At 35.0% G+C, this 17,644-nt stretch overlaps 1 protein-coding gene across 2 annotated transcripts in view; it reads right to left on the bottom strand.

Annotated features, from left to right (window-relative positions):
- Positions 1–3,290: 3,290 nt before the first annotated feature.
- Positions 3,291–17,644, bottom strand: part of SBF2 (SET binding factor 2) — a 251,265-nt gene continuing 236,911 nt past the window's right edge. For both annotated transcript variants that reach the window (XM_084288403.1, XM_084288404.1), the window contains 6 exons: positions 16,910–17,143; positions 11,354–11,458; positions 8,892–9,085; positions 8,460–8,547; positions 6,066–6,197; positions 3,291–5,784 (listed from right to left, as the gene is read on the bottom strand). In XM_084288403.1, coding sequence (XP_084144529.1) covers positions 5,686–5,784; positions 6,066–6,197; positions 8,460–8,547; positions 8,892–9,085; positions 11,354–11,458; positions 16,910–17,143 — 852 coding nt within the window. In that variant the 3' untranslated portion in view covers positions 3,291–5,685. The remainder of the gene's footprint in view (positions 5,785–6,065; positions 6,198–8,459; positions 8,548–8,891; positions 9,086–11,353; positions 11,459–16,909; positions 17,144–17,644) is intronic.

Here is a 17,644-nt window from a genome sequence, read left to right as displayed (position 1 = left end):
AATTTGTAATGAGTATCAGTATTTGATCAGCTGTGTGATTTTAACAACTGTAATAATAGATGATAAAAAAGTGTTTTCTATATAGAGATTTGTGTCATTACAGAGAATAAATCTTAGGAGAATAATTCTGCAGGAAAAAGAGGATACAAATCTTCGATATTTTAGGTTTAAAAACAATTGTCTGTTTTTGCATTGTTTTTGTCAATGACCTTCAGCCTGTCTTGACACTGTTAAAATATATAAAATATGTAATAGTGGTCAATGACATGATTTTACATACCATAACTAACTCCTCAATTTGTTCCTGGCTCTGGTTCATTATCACTTGATGAGATATTTTCCAGGTTTTCAGGCATTGCTACACAGTCACACCAGAGAAGGAGACCGACTGCAAACTTTCCTTTGAGTCAGGAGCCTGAAGTGGAAGAAGCTAAGATAATTTTGACTTTTTTTTTTTTTTTTTTTTTTTTTTGCTAGAAGACAGTTCTAAAGAAGAAGGAAACAATTTATTTTGAACAAAGTAAGGAAAGCAGAAAAGACTTTTGAACTTAATTTCATTTAATTTAAAAGCAATTAGAAAGACTACAAGGACTACAAAGAGCTACAAAGACTAATCCAGGGTACACTAGCAGCGAGATGGATATTCGAAGTAAAAACCTTAAAAAACCTGAAATCATAAAAGGGGTATCATAAAGAATAACATCTTACAGGCATATCAGTAAAACAGGCTGTCCAACTTCATCCGTATTCAATGATAATTGTGTTGCTAACCCTTCAACATTTTTACTCAAAATTCTAGTCCTAAATCATTTGCGTGCATAAAATACTACAAAGATTCAAATGCTTTATACTAAATATTGTAAGTATTTTTGATACAAAAAAGAAGTTAGTATAAGCATTTCCTTCAGTTAAAATGTTTGCAAGTGATAATCTGAGCACAGCAGAAATAAAAACCCAAGTGTTAATCATTGCAGTGGCACAAAAACATGCCAACATAAAAAGAAGTCAAACCTATAAATATGTAAACATGAGAGCGATTTTATTTGTACTATCACCTACTATATTGAACTTAATTCATATACTTACCCACAAATTTATGAGTTATCATTTTGCACTTACTAGAGATATTGAATGTGAATATAATTTTGAACTCACTAGCACTACTAGCATTTCCTGCTCATGTATGTGCAAAATTTGAAGAGAATCATGGATTAGATGGTGCGAACTGAAACTGGACACAGTGTAATTTCGCTCTGGATGTTGATAACAAGCAGTATTTTATAGAAGCAGAGAACAATCAGATCAGACAAGCATGAAAAAAATAAATAAACAGGACAGTATTTTAGCTAGGTGTGACTGTGATCTGGAATTTTAATTCAGCTGCCAACAGCACATCTCCTGGTTTGTAGGGTCTGCATAGAAATCAAGGTATAAACAACAACATCAAAATCATCAGCTTTTACCTTCTGTTCCAACTTTAGATTTTGAGAACTTTCCATAAGTAGCAAATGGAGTCCACATATGAAACCAAGTATCTTAGTTTAAGAAAGACTTCATCTTCTCAGGAATGACTCAGGTGAACATTATGCCACTCTCAATGCATTAAATGATATGTTTATTTTATAGTTGTCTGCTAAACCAGAAATGACATCAGTGTTCAGTGCCTTCAACTTTGCACAGGCAGTCTTGTTTTCTGCCACATGCGTTGAAGGAGAAACTTCCCTAACTATCAGTGCTAAGAAAGGAATCTTTCTAACCCTTCTAACAGTATCTGAGTTTTAATTGCTGGAGTGTGATCCTGGATAAAGGTGGTAGACATAGTCCATTACATTTAACTGATTTGCTCTTACAGACAATCTTAAAGGGTAGAGGACTAAAAATAAAGAACTGAAGAGTCCCTCTGGGTGAAAAGTCCTATCAGCTTAAACCAAAAAGGTTTACTGCAGAATAACAATAGGTAAAATCAGTCTTCAGAGGCTTTGTACTATACAAAAAACCTCACAAAAACAATTCTTATCAGCATTCTTCATATTAGTAATCCATCCCTTTAAGAGTCTAGGTGGAAGAGTAAGTAAACGACAGTGAATTTGGAGCATCCGTATTTGACAGTCAATTAAGAAAAACTTGCTGCATGTGAAAAAAGACAAAGAAACGTTTTCTAAATGAGTATGTGAATGCTAATACTGCCCTTGGCTTGCACAGTAGCCAAACTCTGGCAAGGTACTAATATAATGCAGACAAAAAATCAGAAAATAGGTGCAACAGTGATACTTAGCATGAACTTCTGTATAAGTGGGGAACTGGTGGATTCATTTCAGTTTTCTGACTCCCCAAAGCAACCACAGGATAATCATGAACAGACAAAGTATTTGGATGATCACAAATATGAAAAATGAGAAATGTGGTGCAGCCACTTAGGCATACTCCAAGAATATTACAGGATGAAAAAGCAAAATTACAGTATTTGGACAAGATCACAACATTTTTGTTATGTCTGCAGTTCACAAAGTATCAGATACAAATAATGTGTGTGGGATGTGATACAAAATTTTGAACATTTGTTCCTGGGTCTGCTAGCTGTTTGTATGTTATTACATAACCTGTGACCCACACATGTGGCACGCTACGTATTATTTAGTATACTAATTCTGAAGTTCCATAAAAAGTAAAGACTTAAATAGAAAATACTTATGTGTAAGAAGAAATGGCTAGTATGGTATAGTATGTCTGTAACAACTCTTCAAAACTTAAACTCAGTTCATCCCATCACCTACAAAATGCACATACTCACAACACAGAAAGGCAAGAAATCTTCTTCCCTTATGTAAAGCCCCTGATAATATTCTCTTCTACAGTAGGAAACTTAGGATATACAGTATGGAAATAGTGATATGACACAATAGAGGAAGCACATGTTTACCTCATCCCCAACTCCTGGATGGATTTCTTCTCCTAGAAATTTTTCACAGAATATGAAGATGGATCCCCTTCCACATACCATTTTTATCAAGCAAGTTCTCTACTCCTATTTATCTACTTCTGTTGCCACAACTCAAAACAGGCTGACAAACTGTGTAGCTTATGCTACTCTGACTTCTCTGTATTTTCTGTAAGTCTCTGTTTGAATCTTTAGTTTGCATAGAAGAGACAATCAGGGACACTACCAACTCTGTTTTCACACCAAGAGCCTATGTCTACCATTCCTTTGTATATTCCTTAGATAAACAACACAAATATCACATATCTTGTTTCAGCTTTTATTTGGATATTTTAAGTTAAGTTGCTCAAGTCCATTTTCCATCAATACAGACACTAAAAATTGAGATCAACATTTAAGGCTATATTAGCATTCATTCCAAGCTCAATATGAAAACCTTATCATCTAAGCACCACAGCATCTAAGAATTGTCACAGGTCCCCTACCTCCATCACACGTTCCCTTTCCATTGTAACTCTGCTATCTCACACTACACTCAGGAATTCAATTTAGATGCACATTCTCATGAAAGATCTTGTCATTTCTTATATTTCTTATGAACTAGATCACATGCATAAGATGAGATAAATGAGCAAGATATGCTTAAGGAAGAAAGAATGTGGCTGTTCTATGTTGTGATACCATATAGGATTTTTTTGTTTTTTTGTTATATTTAACATAATTATTCAACAACTTAGAATGAGCATTATGTATTCAGCCTTTTAGTAAAGGCCATACATTGAGACTTGTTAGAATGGTAACTTTGCTTTAAACTCTGATTTCTTTAGTGTTACTGTTAAGAAGTATTTGAGTTAAGGATGCTCACGTGCAACTTTTTTGTAAGGGTATATATATGGATACAAAAGACCACAGTATTCTTAATACAGAGTAAGTAAGGATTTGTCTTGTGTCTGTGGAAATACTTCAACATGTGGCTCTTGCTTATTTCATTTTTACAGTAAAAGGAAGGGTTTTACTAAAGAAGTGTATTTATTACAAGATGGTTAGCATACATATATCACATAACATACAAGAGTTAAAATGAACTAGTTACAAAATAAGAGGTGGTATGTAAATTTTTATATAACCTAAGGGCGGGATCAGTATTTTACAAAGTACATATAAAAGTACTTCATATACAAAGTAACATACAAATGTGCAAACACCATTGTCACAGGTGGAAATTTGTCAATTGAAAAATGCTAGAAAAATCCTTCATTTTCTTGTTTTGAAATTGCAAATGCATTAAAAACAGCTGCATTTCCTATTGTGTATGTGAAGTGAGATATTTATATTCATTTCTGACAAAATACATTAGTTATAAAAAAACCAACAATTTAATAACTGATAAATCTTATTAAGTATAGTCAGTTTGGTTAGGCTGACATTAAATTATAAGCAGAATGTCTGGAAAAATGAGAAAATACTGAATCATATATACAAACCTTTTGTAATATTAGTGTGCTATTCAACATATTAACATTTCAAAATAAAAACAATGGCTTAATTACCTACAGATTCTACTCTATATCATCACTATTTGTAGACTGTAAAATTTCTAATAATTTGGGGTTATTAAAAACATTTCTCCAAGATTTTAAGCTGAACAAACACAATTTTATCAAATGTAAAAATCTATAAAGTCTTACAATTTATGTGCAAAAAATGTTTTAAAAGTATCAAATCACAACACATCAAACCCGATTATGTACATATTTGATATCTGTAAATGTTGTTAACTAGCTAGTATTGTTCTGCTATAAATAACTTACCTCTGTCATTCAAAATGTGAGTGTTTTAAAGATTTCAGTGCAAGTGCTCGCTTCACTGTTTAGTGCATCATCATGTTTGTTATTTTTTTATTTTACAGTGAGCAGAACAGTGTATAAATTAACATATACAACTCACACTTAAGAGATCTTCCTTCTACTGAATTCCTAGTTTGTTGTTTTCTGTTTCTCCTGGACAGAGTCAGCCAGTTCCTCTCATTTATTCCATCATAATAGCAAACAGAATCTAAAAAAGAAAGTGCTATGATCTTCAAATAATCCCTAGAACTTGAAATACCGTAACAACGTTGCTGAAGCACTCTATAGAGCACAAGATTAGAGACTGGCCTGCATACTGAGAAGACACTTGAAAATTTGTTATCAGGCAATTTCACTTTTTGTCTTAAAAAAATATCAACTGTCTAAACATTGGCAATCTGATACATATGTCACTGGACTTATAAGCTTTGTTTGATTATTTATTTTTAGGAATTGTAGACATGTTCCCTCATTAATGACTAGCTTGGAAATAGGAACCTTCTGTTTAAATATATAAATAAGGTGAAAACAGACTTTCTGCTGGAGGGAAACTTTCTGCAACCTACTTTGGACAGGTTTCCTATCAGAGTAACTCTGAAATGAGAAAACTGGGATTAGAAAATAGTGCAAATATGGCTCACTGTTATAGCTAGGAATTGTACTGAAGAAAGTGAAAATTAAGGATAGATGGATTATTTTTCGAAGTCCTCCCTGCAGAGGAAAAAAAAGAGCAATAACAGCGGTTATCATTATTGAACAGTACAGGAACTTCAGCATATTAAGAATGTTTATGGCTGAAATGTAAGAAAGGCTTGTTGTCCGTCAGTAACATTTCAGAACATATCTTCTTATAAAAAGAGGTGCTTTAACCATGTCTTGATTATGGAATGTTATTCATTTCTAAGCATCTGAAATGCAGCTCTGGATCCTATCCATCCATTGTTGAGCACTCTGTGCATCCTGGGCACAAAAATTATACACACGTTTGTTTGTCTTCAACTGCAAAAGAAAAATAAGAACATGAAAAGTCAAAATGCAAAACAGAAAAAGAAACTTGCACATTTTACTTTAAACTGTAATAACCTAAAAAATGGGTCTGAATGTACCACTTTTTAATTTTCTGCTATTGGGAATGAGGACCAGTTAGCTGTGTAAAAACTTTTTGTTGTGAATTGGCATGACAGCTCCCTCCTAGCTCACATCTTCCAGCAGAAATTAAAGTAGTAAGTTAAACACACCGAGAAGAGTTTCAAATAAAAATCAAGACTAGTTATACTTACATCAAAAAATGCTTTTTCACTTGCATGTTTCGGGGCTCCAATAGTTGGAGAAGCAGGAATCACTGTTTCTACTTCTGCAAGGTCGATGTGTCCTTTACAGCTTGTATCTTCACCAGAGTCATAGTATCGTAACTAGATGACATAAGAAATAAAAATAAATCCAAATATGCTATTAATTGGACCTTTTACTTTTTCTTCACTTTTCCTGGATACAGCTTGAGGGCTTGGGGGTGAGAATGGGAGGGAAAATGTTATTAAGACCTGAAGACATCAGATATGGGCAATTTCTAAGATAAAACCATAGGTCTGGTATATACAAACTGGTAGGACTGGCAATAGCCCTTAACTGGTCAGTCCTGTATTTGACTTCTCTGGGTAATGGCAACAATTCCATTATCCACTCCTGTGCAGAACTGAACTGAGGGAGGAGCGTTTTGTCATGAGAATTTCAGAGCAGAGAAGCTTCAAAAAGTCAAGCATTCCTTCTGGGTAGAGGATGCATGAAGGATGACAGCAGAACTTAGTCTTTAGGAGTCTGCATTCCTTACCAGTTTTTCTAACAGGAACCATCTCTTCCCTGTTCATTACAATGAAGCTAACGCAAGAACATTACTCCACCAAAGAGTTAACAAAACACATATTCTCTGTATTTCAAGAATTTAAAGTGATCAGCAAAAAAAAGTATGATTTTAGATAATTATAAACTACATAGAAAACTCACATTTTCCTATACTACACTTAGTGGTTGAATGAAGCTTGCCTTTTTTTTTTCTTTCCCTTTCAAAGATACTTTGATATGAATGTTAACCACACCATAAACTGAGCTTTGATATGCAAATAGTTTCAGATGATAAAATCTGGTATTTGCTTAAAAAAAATCCCATAAACCAGCGCATAATAGTAAAGCAAACCCTCGCAGCAAGCTCCAACAACAATCGACCAGTATCTGCTACATACTGCAGATTACTCTTACTTCTGCACATCTGTGATACTAGGAGGATATTTGTTTATACAAAAAATTTAGAAGTTATGTTTTTTTTCTGCAAAATGAGTCTTTTCACCTGTGTATCAGGAAGAATAACTATAGAATAACTATAACAAGAACATTTGTTAGCATGTTACCACACTAATCCAGAGATCTTTAATTAGAATCTTAAAAAAATGACTTATTTATATTGCATATTTTTTGACATGTGTCAATCACAAGCATGCACACGTCTCAGAGATTATTTAAACAACCCATACTGTGCGGAACATTTGACTCAATTAAGGTTACTTCTCTATCAACCAACATTAATTAATGAGATCACAAATTTCCATTGCTGAATTCTGGCATATTTGGTAAATAGGGTAAAATGTTCGGTTTAACAGATGTCTTGTTTTTAGTGCTCCTTGCTGTACAATGATTTGTCAGAATATTTTTGAATAATTTTGCTATTAAATTTACCTCACTAAGACTAATCTAAAATAATCCTACATACCCCAAATTATTGTTCAATCAGGAACTTGGCACTTAAGGACTTCTAGAGAGAAAATTCTGGGGTGTAATTCTAACTCACTTTAAGTAGTTTACAAAATTCAAACTGATCTCAGAGAGGTAGGTGGTCCTATTCTCTAGCTTTGAAAATACTGTCATACCAATTCTGGAAAATCACTGAACATGCCAAGTGATGTAAATTATTTTTCTACTAAAGCAATTAGTAGAAATCCAGAGTATATAATGTCCTTTCATTTGCAAAGAAAAATGCTCATGAAAAAGTACTTGAGGAACAAAGAGGATGTAAAATGCACGCTTCGTGAGCGTGAGGTGCCTACTACGGTTTTAACAAGAGTGCCTGAATTAAACTTTCTATCATATTAGCTCTCAGCATCCTAACTGCACTCAAGAAATTATCTTATAACTTTTCTAACTCTCCATTTCAGAGATTTTTTGGTTCTTTTGGTAACTAAAGGCCAGATTATGCTCAGCACTTAATCGAGTAATGGCTTGTAAGAATTAAAAGTGCTTAAAAATTGCTTTTATTGCTTCTGTAACACTATGTCCAGAAAATGTCCTGAGGCACTACCAGGCTTCTCTTCCTGAGCTATAAAGCAGGCACTAATAATGATGCATGCCTTCTTATCCAGGAAGTTTTTTTATGATTATATGCTAAATAGTTGTCACTGTTTAAAAAACAAACAGGAAGCTCCACGTCCCCAAGCTCTGTCCATTCAGAATATTTATCAGCCAATTTTTCAGCCATACAGGACACACATAGACTTATGGTATATTTAATGTAATACACACATTGCTTCTGAAAATAACCATTACTTGTAAAATTAACCTACACAAATTCACTAAATAAAATTTCAGCAAAGTAGTCATAAAAAATCCATTAACTGAAAAGGTTTTACCTGGTGTTTTGTCACATCGAGCACAAACCAGCGAGGCTTCCAACCTTTCAGCAAAGCTCCTCTTTTATATAGCGTACCTTCAAAAGATCTAGAAGATACAGAAAACACAAATGACACAATTCCATAATGTGTATAGTGGTGATATATAAAGCCTGAAATGACTAAAAGATATTCAAACACTCCTTTTACTGTAGTAAAACAACAGTTTTAAACTATAGACCAGTTTAGGTACCGGTAACTGTGATACGCTAGTAAACACTAACTGTTTCAGTATTTTGGATGTGTTAAATATGCAGCTACGCTTTGCTTGGCATATAAAGAGGAAGACTGAGAAATCTGTATATGAAAATTTATTTATTTTTCTTCCCAAAGGCAGATACCTGTACCATTCTAATACAAGGTTAATAAATATTCTCTGATTATTCAGTTTACCTATTTTCATCATTCTTTGATGTGAAGTGATTGTATAGTGTAGTTGCTCTTCTATCTACTCCATTGGAGGGAGAGATGCTTGCACTCTGTTCCTCAGCCAGCCCATTGTCAGGTATTTCCAACAAAGACCTCTTCTGATAGGAATGTAGATTAGCTGACATCATCCCTGAGGAGCCAGAAGGATGTCTCCGAAGCTAAGAAAGAATAAAATGAAAGAAAAAAGGTTAAATGATCTAGACAAGTTTACAACTGGGAAATGTGACTGCTTGCTGAACTAAAACATTAGAAACATTGCAAGAGAAAAACAAACCATAAAATTATTTCTAATAAATATAACAACCCACAACTCTTTCTGGTAATGTATGTAGTTAATAATTTGCACTTCAAAAAACTTGAATAGCAGAACTGTAGCTAGTCTATTACTAAACTCACCTTGAACTAAAGTTTCATTAATATTTCATTTTTACACACCTTTCTAGTTGTTAGCCCTGATTAATTAGACCCTAGTGTGTATATTCACTGCAGACATTCATACTACACAGTGCAAGAGAAGCCTTAAGAGGACAGAGAGATATATAACGTTAGCTGACGTGCACTCTTTAAGAGAGCATTTCATCAATTTTAATTCTGGCATAATTGTGCTATTTCAGACCTCAGCTTTGCACACATCCATGGATATTCTGACAGTGATTTTTCGGCTTTAATTGTACTAGTACTTTGACAATAAGCGCAAGCACCTTGGTAAGTTACTTAGAAACTTGTCAAGGATTTGCTAAAACAAACATGCAGGTGTTCGAACAGCAACAGAACTTGGATTTTTTTTGAGGAGGTAAAATGCTTAACCATCTTTATTATATTAAATGTTCAGCAGATCCGCAACAGCATTTTATGGCTTGATCTACAGTTTACTATTTTCTAAATGTGAAATGTATGTAGCAACATACAGAACACAAAATCATTGTTCACTGTGACAGGCCAAACCTTTAAAGTGACAAGTGGATGGGGCAGATGCATACCACCTTGCTCAGTGAAAGTTTCTGGTAACTCTGACCTTTGTAGAAACTGAGCTGTCTTGTATTTTGAGATTTTCTCAATATTATACAAATAAAACTTGGTACAATGTCTGAGTTATCATGAGATAAGAAAACCACACCATCATAGCACAAGTCAGTGCTGTCTCCAAAAACAAGAGTCAGGGAGATGGCAATTCACTGCATTTCTTAAGCAGAAGCATTCACATTGTGTGATAAATCAATATTTCAGAAAAGTCTTGTATATTCATATTATGTCAGTGACATAAGCTTGAACAGTATCTCCCTTGCTTTCTCAAAAGCATCTAGAACTAGTCAGACATTTGAATACAATAATTTCTCTTAAATTCACTAGTAAGAAAGAAAAAAAAATGCAGTTTCCAAGAGCTACTTATAGACACAAATCACTTTAGTAGAACCTCAATAACCTGGAGGAAGATGTGGCCTGAACTTGGCCTTAATCTTCAGAACAACATCCTAGAGATGGAGTTCTTTGGGGCTGACCCATAGCTATTGCATTTATCTGAGAATCCTTAAATAACAACCAGGACAGGAGACTGATGTCAGGTATATTTATACTTGCATTTTCTTTTCTGTTTCCAATTATTCAATAAAAGTCTTAATCCCCTGCTTTGCTAGGATAAAACTTTTTCATCTTGGATTTATCTAGGGTATAAAGGCAAACTGAATGACTATGATAGACACAAAGCATATTGCTTTCTTGAGAGCAAAGGACAAAAAACGAAGTAGTTCTGATGACTAACTGCTTCATGGAGGCTGGCAAACGTGAACAAGTTTGTGAAGCTGAAGAGCTAGGCACAGTTTTGAGCTGGTAACACATTATGCCAAGTTTATGGAGAAAGCTCCTCAAAATCATTATCTAACAAACTTCCATGTAGACATGTAGACAGCAAAGAGCCAGCCTTCAACTTAGAAAGTATCTGTGCAGTCAGCTACTCATTTTACAATAGTCATGAACTGTAAACACAGCATGAACAGTTCCTGCCTTTACTAGATTCAACAATTCCAAAATTCCATTTAGACACGGAAATATCTTCACTCATCCCCGAACCTATGTGATTTCCTTTTGGCTAATTTAAGGAACTGAGTTTTTTGCACTTGAAGAATTAGACAATGAATCTTTAACAATATAAGATCATATAATTGTATATTAGTAAAATGCTCATGCTCATTTTGTCTGTATGCCTCAATATACTGTTGAGAAGCAATTAGATAAATGGCACAAGCATAAATAGTTCTTCTACATGCAGAAGGAAATACTGAGCCAGTATCCTGGGTTAGAATAGCATATTCATTTTTCAAAAGCAGTATTTTACTCCAAGAAATACAGTGATTTTGTCAGTGTCCCAGGTAACCTATATAGCAGGAATGAAATTATTATTCTGTTGGACAAGCTCTTTTGCTACTTACATTGTCTTGTCTGGTGTCATCCTTTAGATTCATTTTGACCCTTTCCCACAAAAGCTGCCATCTTTCTGGGTTCTGATTTAATTTACTTTCCAACCTTTCTATTTCCTGAAACAAAAACCAAGGGTTTTCTTAAGGATAAACATTTCTACCTGTTCACTTCCTGACAATTACATTAACACAGTAATTTTCTCATCAATATTTTTACACAGAGAACTTCAAGGCCATGTTGCCCAGTAAAGGACAAGAACCTCTGTCAAACCAGCTATAAACGGGTAACAGCCAGACTCAGGAGTCAGAGGCAACCAAGTATAGCATCAGCCATATCATTCTTCTTGAATGTCACAGGCTGAAGGAGACATTATTCTTTCAATTCTTTTCCAGTTCTCTTGAACACAAAATAGTCAGCATCAACTGCCATAATAGAAACATGATAGAGATAACGATAGGATATATTTTATAAAAATATTTACAAAGAGCAAATTCTGCGTTGTGACACCAACATTGCACATTGCCAATATTAACATTTACACTGGTTTATAAAATGTGATACAAAGTTATAATAAAAGAAGGAAATGAAACAGAAAGATTTACTCAATTTGGATGCCAAACTGTAACAACATGTTCTTGTTGTGGAACTTGGGAATATGACCTGTGTTGATAACCTCCATTAGGGTTATTTCCTGCTAATAAGACAGTGTGTGCACAGTTAAGTAAAAAGACACAATTTCATTAGTTTATGTTTACTTGCGAACCAGATTAAATATAACATTCATCAATGCATTTGTCATTACTTTGATATTTGGTCCATATTCTTGCCATCCTTCCTTTTCACATTTTGACTTTCAACAACTATATTGTTATGAAAATACGATTCTTAATGAAATCAAATTAAAAACTCAGTTTTGCAAATCCAATAAAGAATTGATGATGGCACAAGAATTGCCACAGGGCAGAGAATTCCCATGCTATATAAAAGCAAACTAAAGCCCTAGACATTTATTGTGAGAGAAGAGACACTAGGACTCTGAAATTATTTATTTCCACTATGCCACATGATTAATGTAGCTTTCATCATATTCTCCAACTGCTATAGGTATATAACAATGACAGGAAATCATTGCTGATTGAGACTTTCAGAGAATGACTACAATTTTAAGGTAAGAAAACATTTTTCCCAGAAAATTAACTGCTGAACTAAATTTGGAACACAACACCAAAAACAAAAACAAAAACAAAACAAACAAACAAACAAAAAAAAACTGTAAGAGAGAGTCTGACAGCAACAATATATTTTTAGATTCTTCCTTGCTGAAGGTAAATTAGAGAACTCGAAAGTAAGGCCAAATATAAGAGACCTGGCTGAACACCAAGAATCAAACCAGAAGTTTAAAATACCGAAGCTAGTTGAAAAGATGCATATACACTGAATATATACTTTCTTCCTGCCAAAACTAGAACAGCTTTGTTTGGAATATCTTCATTGACAGATACAAAAACAAGGAATGGCGAACACAAGCCAGACTAAAGGCTTCTCTAGATTACTTGTTCCTCTTTCAAAATGCTGAGTGTAAAATGTTTCCTGAGGGGATACATAGGACTGAATATATTTACCACATACTTTTTATATAAACAGCTTCCCCAATTGCATTAAAAGGAGACAAACCCTTTAGTGCTAAAAGATCATCAGGTTTTAATTTGATAATTCTCTTTCTGCCCCAGTCTTGAATTCTAAATACAAGTCTTTCTCTGCAGAGTCTGGATATAACTGAAACTCGTTACTTAGCAACTGGGTCACATTCCTTCTTTTTTGGCTCCACAATGTGTAATGCTTCCAGAATTTAAAATGAAAAACTTTCAACAATCTCCTATATATATCTTGAAAAGTTAGGAATAAATTCTCCCTTAATAAACTCTCTGTAAAAAAACTACATGACAATAAATCACTAAGATTTACTCTCGCTCCTTCAGTTTTAAATTCTACAGAAAACATCAGATTTTTTTCTTACATGAGTGCATTGGAGTATGAATAGCTGCATTTACTTGAAAGAAAATTTCACAGAATCACAGAATACTTGAGGTGGGAAGGGACCTCTGGAGGTCATCTGGTCCTTGAGCTCAAGCCAGCTGTCCAGCACCCTGTCCAGATGGCTTTTGAATATGTCTAAGGGGGGAGACTCCACCACCTCTCCGAGCAACCTGTGCTGGTGCTCCATCACCCCCACAGTAAAGGAGCGCTCCCTGATGTTCAGATGGAACAGCTCTGTCCTGGCACTGTGCACCACTGGTTTCATCCTCTTTGCACCCTCCCCACCAGCATTTATACACACTGATGAGAGCCATCATTGCCCACCCCCTGGGCTTTCTCTTCTTCAGGCTGAACAGTCCAGCTCTCTCAGCTTTCCCTCCCAGCTGAGATGCTCCAGTTCCTTCAGCGCCTTTCCGGCCCTTCATTGCACTCTCTCCAGTATGTCCCTATCTCTCTTATACTGAGAAGCCCAGAAGTGGACACAGTACTTCAGGTGTGACTGAGTAGAAAAGAAAAATCACCTGGTGACTGACTGGCAACACTTTGCCTAACACACCCCAGGATACCATTAGTCTTTGTGGCAAAGGCACATTGCCCTTGATTAAAGCATACGATTGATGCAATTAGACATCCACTGTGGACCCCCAGAGCCTTTTCTGCAAAGCTGTTTTTCCATCAAAAGAAGAATGACCAACAGGTCTAGGGAGGTGATTCTCCCCCTATATTCTGCTCTTCTGAGACACCATGTGGAGTACTGCGTTCTGTTCTGGGGCTCCCAACACAAGAAGGACTTGGACTTACTAGATCAAGTCCAGAAGAAGGGCCACTAGGACGATCAGAGTGCTGGAGCAACTCTCCTATGAAGAAAGGCTGAGAGAGTTGGGGACGATCAGCTTTTAAACTAAAAGAAGGTATGTTTAGATAGATATAAGGAAGAAATTCTGTACAGAGGGTGGTGAGGCCTTAGAACAGGTTGCCAAGAGAAGCTGTGGATACCCCGTCCCTGGAGGTGTTCAAGGCAAGGCTGGATGGGGCTTTGTGCAACTTGGTCTAGTGGAAGGTACATGTATCTTTCCCCTTGGCAGGGGGGTTGAAACTGGATGGTCTTTAAGGTCCCCTCCAACCCAAACCATTCTATGACTCTATGACTCTTTGGGTGGTGGCCCCCTGGCATATACTGGTGCATGGGATTTTTCCTCCCAAGGTGCAGGACTCTGCACTTCCCTTTGTTGAACATTACTCAGACCGTTTAGATCATTTAAACTGTATCACAGCTTACTCATGCCAAAGAACAGTGGGAAGTGAATTGAGAAGTTTTACACAAAAATTTGTATTTTAAAATGCACCTTATCATCTACAATGTTCAAAAGGCTTAATTTAGAATTAAGTGAATGAAATTTTCAGATTAGTTAACTTCCTAAAACTCATAAGAATGAAGATTTATGGAAACTATTGAACCACCACACGTTTGGTTAAAGGTGTATTGTTCTGTAGCCAAAACACGTTAGAACATTGCTGCTAAAATGTTACACCTTTTGCTCCCTGCAGAAAAGCACCATGGAATATTGTGAATTGAAACACTTAACTTCTTTGTTCCAGATTTACATCCTGAAGAGTATTATCTTGTCTTCAATTAAAAAAATGTCTTTAGAATGAATCTATTAGGTCTTATCATTACAAACAAAGTGAGAATCATCCTTCCCTAATAGTTTGCCATTGCTGAATATGGTCTCAGCTCAAGCATTTTTGGATACCAACACATTCTCAATGGATTTATGATTAAAGAGAGGTCTTTCTCCTACATCAGCAATAGCCCTAAATTAACAACTTGTTTTAAAAGAAAGCTCACTTTGCTTTTTAAACTTAGGAGAGTATTTTCATAACCTTTATATAACCCCTTCCTAGTCTTCCAAATGTTCCTCTCCATTGCTATCTTTTATTACTATAATCTAATTCACAAATAACATTTAAACTCTATAAAATCTGACCCACATATCTTTGGGCTATAATATGGCTAATTTCCCTGTTATATGGCAGTTTCTCACAGTTGTGGATAGGATAAGTTTGGCATTTACCCCAGGAAGAAATGCAGAACACTGTTACTATATTCCTAATGTAGTTCTGGCCTCCAGTTACCTGAAACAAAAGCTCTCTCTTTTTTTTTCTTATTTTTTTTGGTGAAAGAATCCCTGATATGAGATCCCCTGCTGAGAGATTGTTAGGCTGTTTGCAGCTGTGAAGTTATAAGATCTGAGCAGTTCTGGCTATCCTCTTTTGAGTCCAGGGGAATTTCATAGCTGAATTTTATTTTTTTAAATTAGTCATTTTTCGTCTTTTTGATCAATTATGATTGAATGGAATTGACCAAAAGAGATTCCAGGAGTGTTCCTGAATGGAGCTACCTCTCTGGCAAAAGCAAGTCTATCCTTAAAGATTCCAATCCATTCATAAGCTTCCTGCCTTAAGATTTTGTTAAAAATCATCTTCAATTTCATGAATTTCAGGGACCCAAAGCATATCCCACTTCCAAGAACTGCTGTATTAGGCTTCATAATACTATCTCCAATATAAAGTGAAGTCTGCAAATAATTAAAAAAAAAAAAGTCCCCCCCCCAAAAAAAAAAAAAAAAAAAGGTATATGGTATATATATCTGAATATGCATGTGGTTACAAACAATAGCTCCAGGAAATCAAGACTGTCATTTTTTCTGAGCTATTAATCCAGATGATAACCTAAACATTAGGACCACTAGTTAATTACAATCAAACAATAAAATTTAAGAAAATATAGGTGCTCAATCATTCTAAATAACTACAACAATTACCATGTTAAATGTGATCCTTTTTCATTTTCTAATGAAGAAAGAACAAAACCTAAGCAGCCTACCTGGGCCCAAATAAGAAAAAGCTCAAGTCAAGCATCTATTTCATATGCCAAAATATTCTGAAGCATCTAAGAGTATGAGTTAGGTCCTAGTAAAAATAAATATACTAATAGAAATAACAGAAATCTTTACTGAGAAATTTGGGCCAGGATGCTATGCGCTATCTTTGTGTATTTGGCTCTCAACTAAATCAACAGCTGTTGGGCTCTGTTTTAATGATCTCTTCAGGAATCTTTACCATACACATACTTTACATTGATAGAAACAAGACAAGAAAGAGATTCATTATTTGCACCAATTAAAAGAACAGTTTGTACACTTCTTATAAAAGGCAACCAAGAGGTCTATTATGCTACCTGCCTTTTTGTTTCAGAAAAACAGTGAAAAAATGCATCCATTACTGTCTTTCCCAAAGTTATAAATTGCTACTGAAGTGTCTTCCCAGAAAAAAAAAAGATTCCTAGACCAACTATCACTTCCCAAGATCAATCCCCTCCCCCCCCCAAAAAAGTTAGTTTTACTAAATACCTGTTTTGACCAGCTATCATGATCCTTTTAATAATAGGTTAATAACATAAATAAAAAGTAAATATAAATTTCCTAAATATAAAATAACTTATTTTTCTATGTAACATATGTACTTACATTTAAAAGGCTGCTGATGGCATCAGGTTGTAGCTTTTTAACATCATCATAACATGGCCATACTATTTTCCTCTTAGTTTGAGACACTGAACCATCCGTTTGTTCAGCTTCCTCTAAAGCACTGCATTTTGCAGTCACCATGGTCCAATCATAAGAAGGACCCGTAGCCAAAATCTCTTCTACATAGTAATCCCACTTTTTGAGGCTGGACATACTTACATTTGGTTTCAATGCCTATTTGAAATAAAGTTTTATTATAATGAGAGAAAGCAAGTCTTTGAGTTTCAGACTGAAAAATGCTATACCTACATTTTCTATATTATTCAAAATTTAGCAGTATTTTGCATTGGGTGAGTAATATTGTAGTTTGATAATTTCCACAGCAAGATCCTGGGATACGGCTCAGATCAAGAAGTAAAAGTAATACTAGCTTCAGAAATATACTGCTCCTGTTTATCCTTCCACTAAAACAAATGCTTACTATGAACTCCAAATCAGCATACACATTTGCTACCCTTACAGTCTTTGTGCCCCCCCTGTTAAAGATACAAAAGGTACTCAATAGCAGTTACCATTCAGCTTTCCTCAGCAAAAAAAACAAGACCATCAGAGAAAGGAGAAAGGTTGTATAACTTAGGTGGCTAAGCACTTGGAATAACCACAATAATATGAGGAAAGCAGCCAGAGCCAAAGCTTTCAAAGTAGTTAAAAACAGAAGACTTTGTATTAAAGACA

This window comes from Netta rufina (genome assembly GCF_964035555.1).
Source record: "Netta rufina genome assembly, chromosome: 5".
In the NCBI taxonomy this organism is placed as follows: domain Eukaryota; kingdom Metazoa; phylum Chordata; class Aves; order Anseriformes; family Anatidae; genus Netta; species Netta rufina.
Note: the sequence above shows the minus strand (reverse complement) of the source record. Positions and strands in the feature narration are given on the sequence as shown.